Raw genomic sequence first — 5,497 nt, 5'->3', positions numbered from 1 at the left:
CCGCCTTCAGAGGCTCGACCACGCCAATAATTAAAATTCTTCCAATGCATTACAAGCGTCAATACTTGCATTGGTAATTATGGACCTGCAAAATGCAGACGATGCCAATTGTAAATGCCAATCGTGTGCAGTTATTTAGGCACTAAAAGCGGTTATTGCTGTTAATACGTGCGATGCCCCATCAGTTACATTATTGACGCAAAAGAAAGCGGTACAAATTGAAATAAGCGATCGCGTCACAAAGCCATACATAACTATAATTATCTGTGAAGTTTTAATATGAATAAGTCAGGTGGTTGTGCAATGGGAGCTTGGGACATTTTATTATTTGTCTCCTTTTTCTTGGTTGGTTTGACCATTGCGCAAGCGCGCGTGTTGCCATTCGTATACAGCAGAACAATCTTTCAAAATTTTGAAGCAAATAAGCACGTCAATGAATCGGGTGGTTTTAATCGCTTCGAAGGTGGCCGGGGTGGTCCCGGAAGCTTCGGCTACTTCGAATTTACGCCGAACGGTACAGTGATATTGCGGGGATCCGCGGGAAATAACGCCAATATGCCGAATATCCTATTTCTCAAAGCTGCGGTCGGGGGCACCAAAACGTATCCACGGCGAGTGGCCAGCTATAGCAAAGGCAACATCAAAATCTATGGCGACGGCATCGAGCACAAATTTCCGCCGTTTCTGGAGCATATAATTCAGCGCATCCAAACATATTTCTCTGTTTATAAATACACGGATACCAGCGCGGCGGAAAGTTCTACAGTGCCTGCAGAAAACATAAGTTCCGAATTCAACAGTACATCATCCGTAGGTATGCCATTAAGGATAGAGGTGGAAAACTATCGACATATGTATATATTTGTTATTGTTTGAAATGACAACCAATACTATTTATCGCGATAAAATCGGTAAAAAAGACAAAAAAATAATGTTGCATAAAAAAAGTTACTTATTATTAGATGTATGTATATATATATAAAATTATTGTGTTTTCGCCGTTTGAAGTGATTTCAATGCACGTTGCAGAAAATGAAGGTGGTGCCATTCGCGGACCCCTAACCCTCTCTTCGTCGATTTGACAGCATCCACCCATTCGCCGACGTCACACAATACTTTTGTTTACATTCAATGTTGCCAACTTGATGCTTTCCGCACCAAATTTAGTGGGTATTCAAAACGCGAAATTTTTTTAGTTTGGTGATTTTGAAAATCTTAAAAAAATGAAAGCAAAATTTATAGCAATCGTAAGTGTGGTAAGCAACTTTACAAAAATTTTAACAAAATCATTTCACAGTGACAATACTGTCTTTTGTTCGATGCTTCCTCTTTTTCTTGTCGAGTTCGTCTTGCTCTCTCATTCTGGTAATTGGTGACGTCACGCCCGGTTGCTGTCAGCTCGATTGGCGCAATCTTGTATTCTATTATTCTTGATTTCAATGGAACCTTTTATGACTAAACTTAAGATTTTTTTTTTATAAAATTTTACATATCAATAACAATACATATATGAACCATAAATAGCAGTGCTAGCTACAGAGAACTTCGGCTGGCTGGTTAATGAGGGCTGTATTAGAAACGTTGAAGCAGATCGTACTCTTTTAAGAACTTGTAAATTTTTGAGATGTTTTCAAACTTTTTATTCATCAATTGTGTTTCCGTTTCTACCAAAAATGTCGCCTTTTCATTGCCCCTTTCTCTTTTCACGTTCGATTCCAAAATAAAGGCAAACGGCGGTGTTCGTTTCTTAAAATGTCACACTCTTGTAAGGCAAAAAGGCACATTTTCTGCCCTTTGAAACTTTGCCGGAAAAGATGGTTGCCCTGAAAATCAGATGGTTGCTTAAAACGTATGTAGGTATTGTGAAATGCGTGAGCTGGACAAGGGCAAGAAGGCAAAAACATGCCCTCTTACAGGGGCGAGTGTAACATCAAATACAGTTTGCAACGTGCAACAGGGCAACATTTTTCGGTAGTAATGATATCACTATAACACTTTATTTATAAACATTTCAGTTGGTTTTGCCACACGATACGCAATGTTTCTTATACATATATATATATGTGTAAATATTTTTGCATTCAGTTTTTTTTGATCACGATGAAGTAGAGAGAGGAACACATTGTTTTGTTGTTATAAACATTAATTAATACATTTTTCTTGATTGAGTAAATTGAAAACTCCACTATATTGTGGCACCAACTTCTGATGGCACCACCGACAGTATCCCGGCTCTAATTAGTGGAAAAATTTGCTTCGGAAGCATGTTTTCTGAAGATACATACATACATATCGGTACCTTCTTATAGAAAGGCTTAAATTATTTTCTTCAGCAATTCTACCACCATTCTAAACCAGTGAATTACTCTTCAAGGACCTAAAACAATTTAAAAACATTGAGAAATAATGAATGTTTACATTAGGGGTTGTCACGATCCGGTGCATACTCTCTAGCATGGAGGATAGATAGCATAAATAGCATGATTGTTGTTGTTTCATGTGTTCAAACAACTACAAAATTAGCCAATCATGCTATTTATGCTATCTATCCTCCATGCTAGAGAGTATGCACCGGATCGAGAATACCCCTATTATATTTCATAGCAAGTACTTACTCTGTAAAGAAGCAAAAATGTTAGATAAGGCCATTCTATGTTTATTAAGGTATCGATATTTATGTATATATTGAGTACATACATACATACATACATACATACATACATACTGAAATATGTACTTAATTAGCTTCTCCTTTTATTTTAAGGGGTCCAATCTACAACGCAAGAAGACAAAGGCGAGTACAATGAGTTCATAGAGATAGGCGAGCACGACATCGATGTCATAGTTGTGGGTGTGGACTGAATACTTACCGACTAAAAGTCCATATGTATGTATTTCAATTATAAATTTTCGCTGTAATGAACATTTAAACGAAATCGAGTGTGTCAAGAGAAACTTTTGATATAACTTATTTGTGCAATTTCAATATGTAGCTCACATCGATGTCACTAGCTCAACATGCGTTATAAACTGTAAACATAGCCATTGGACAAACACCACTGAAAAAAAAAAACAATTTAGTATGCTGCAAAGGTGAAAATTAAAAAAAAAATTGGTATGTGAAATGATTTTATGAGTGTTTGCTTATTGGCATTATATGTACTCGTAAATCGCTAGCTTAGCGTGAAAAGTTGCTAAGTCCACTTTTTATGAAAACTCATATTTTGTTGTAGGAAGCAAGAAATGCCGACAAAACCAAAGTATTACGAAATCTTTTAATAAAGATCAAATCCTTCTTATTCGTATAGAGTTTTTCTTTGCTTTAAACGCGCGAAATGTTGTATTCAAAGATTTTCGAAATACTTGAGGAAAATGTCAACAAGAATATTTTTCCCTCTCTGGCTTATAGACTTTGCTCTCTAAGCTAACGATATTTGTATGTACATTAGAAGGAAAAAAATTCCTGCAATGCGACCGGAACAAGACTCAAATTTTCGTAATTGATCTCCTACTTAGTAATGATCATCCATTGACCTTCCTCCTCTAGGGCGATTCTAAGAGGTCGCGCATCGAGGGCTTAGTTTTCCCATAGGAATTACACGTAAGCAGATGAGTTCTTCCCTTTTGAGGTCAATATAATTTTCTAAGATCAATCAAAATGCTCAAAACTCTAAGAACACATTTATTACATGCCATTTCAGTATTATGCAGGCTCAGATAAGAACTATTGAATGTCTAAAAACCTAAGTTGCTCGAAAACCAGAACCAATCCAATGTCAGATTCGGATTCTATGGGGGAAATCCTACAAGGATCGGCTACAATATTTTACTCAACAGAATTTTGTTGGGCAGTATAATAGATTGGCGCTTACATATACGTTGGTGTTTGGCCGAGCTTTTCCGTTTTACGCCGACTCCGAACAGTGCACATAAGGACACAGTGTGTTAATACGACGGCAAAAATATGAAAACTAAATTCCTTAATCCTTGTCACAAATAACTTTGCAATACACTTTATAAACCAGTCCACAATGTAACATAGAAATTTTGACTTTTAATGCAACGTAGTAGCTTTAGCAAAAGCGCAAAGTTGGCTTTTCTTTCACTCGTCGAATTAATGTCTTTTCTTTTAAGTGGTGATAAAATAATTTCGCTTGTCATTTGATTCTTATTTATAAATAACAGTTTTGTCAACATGGGTAGTGAGGCGTCAGGTAAGTAACGGGTGATTTTTTAAGAGCTTGATAACTTTTTTTAAAAAAAAAAACGCATAAAATTTGCAAAATCTATCGGTTCTTTATTTAAAACGTTAGATTGGTCCATGACATTTACTTTTTGAAGATAATTTCATTTAAATGTTGACCGCGGCTGCGTCTTAGGTGGTCCATTCGGAAAGTCCAATTTTGGGCAACTTTTTCGAGCATTTCGGCCGGAATAGCCCGAATTTCTTCGGAAATGTTGTCTTCCAAAGCTGGAATAGTTGCTGGCTTATTTCTGTAGACTTTAGACTTGACGTAGCCCCACAAAAAATAGTCTAAAGGCGTCAAATCGCATGATCTTGGTGGCCAACTTACCGGTCCATTTCTTGAGATGAATTGTTCTCCGAAGTTTTCCCTCAAAATGGCCATAGAATCGCGAGCTGTGTGGCATGTAGCGCCATCTTGTTGAAACCACATGTCAACCAAGTTCAGTTCTTCCATTTTTGGCAACAAAAAGTTTGTTAGCATCGAACGATAGCGATCGCCATTCACCGTAACGTTGCGTCCAACAGCATCTTTGAAAAAATACGGTCCAATGATTCCACCAGCGTACAAACCACACCAAACAGTGCATTTTTCGGGATGCATGGGCAGTTCTTGAACGGCTTCTGGTTGCTCTTCACTCCAAATGCGGCAATTTTGCTTATTTACGAAGCCATTCAACCAGAAATGAGCCTCATCGCTGAACAAAATTTGTCGATAAAAAAGCGGATTTTCTGCCAACTTTTCTAGGGCCCATTCACTGAAAATTCGACGTTGTGGCAGATCGTTCGGCTTCAGTTCTTGCACGAGCTGTATTTTATACGGTTTTACACCAAGATCTTTGCGTAAAATCTTCCATGTGGTCGAATAACACAAACCCAATTGCTGCGAACGGCGACGAATCGACATTTCACGGTCTTCAGCAACACTCTCAGAAACAGACGCAATATTCTCTTCTGTACGCACTGTACGCATTCGTGTGGTTGGTTCAATGTCCAATAAAGTAAACTGAGTGCGAAACTTGGTCACAATCGCATTAATTGTTTGCTCACTTGGTCGATTATGTAGACCATAAATCGGACGTAAAGCGCGAAACACATTTCGAACCGAACACTGATTTTGGTAATAAAATTCAATGATTTGCAAGCGTTGCTCGTTAGTAAGTCTATTCATGATGAAATGTCAAAGCATACTGAGCATCTTTCTCTTTGACACCATGTCTGAAATCCCACGTGATCTGTCAAATACTAATGCAT

At 37.6% G+C, this 5,497-nt stretch overlaps 1 protein-coding gene across 1 annotated transcript; it reads left to right on the top strand.

Annotated features, from left to right (window-relative positions):
* The first annotated feature begins 279 nt into the window (after positions 1 to 279).
* LOC118747386 lies at positions 280 to 3,259 on the top strand. Its single transcript, XM_036481436.1, has 2 exons — positions 280 to 814; positions 2,765 to 3,259. Exons 1-2 carry the CDS (start codon positions 280 to 282, stop codon positions 2,860 to 2,862), a joined length of 633 nt encoding a protein of 210 aa, XP_036337329.1. The 3' UTR covers positions 2,863 to 3,259.
* Positions 3,260 to 5,497: the final 2,238 nt, after the last annotated feature.

The sequence above is a fragment of the Rhagoletis pomonella genome, unplaced genomic scaffold, assembly GCF_013731165.1.
Source record: "Rhagoletis pomonella isolate Grant_MI unplaced genomic scaffold, Rhpom_1.0 Rhpom_scaffold_00012, whole genome shotgun sequence".
In the NCBI taxonomy this organism is placed as follows: domain Eukaryota; kingdom Metazoa; phylum Arthropoda; class Insecta; order Diptera; family Tephritidae; genus Rhagoletis; species Rhagoletis pomonella.
The sequence above is the reverse complement of the archived record's forward strand: the minus strand, read 5'-3'. Positions and strand labels throughout refer to the sequence as shown.

Excerpts from the sequence above, each read along its gene's own strand:
- LOC118747386 (XM_036481436.1), top strand. The coding sequence starts at position 280 with ATGAATAAGTCAGGTGGTTGTGCAATGGGAGCTTGGGACATTTTATTA. Across the intron at positions 815-2,764 it reads CAACAGTACATCATCCGTAG|GGGTCCAATCTACAACGCAA; the intron begins GTATGCCATTAA and ends TTTTATTTTAAG.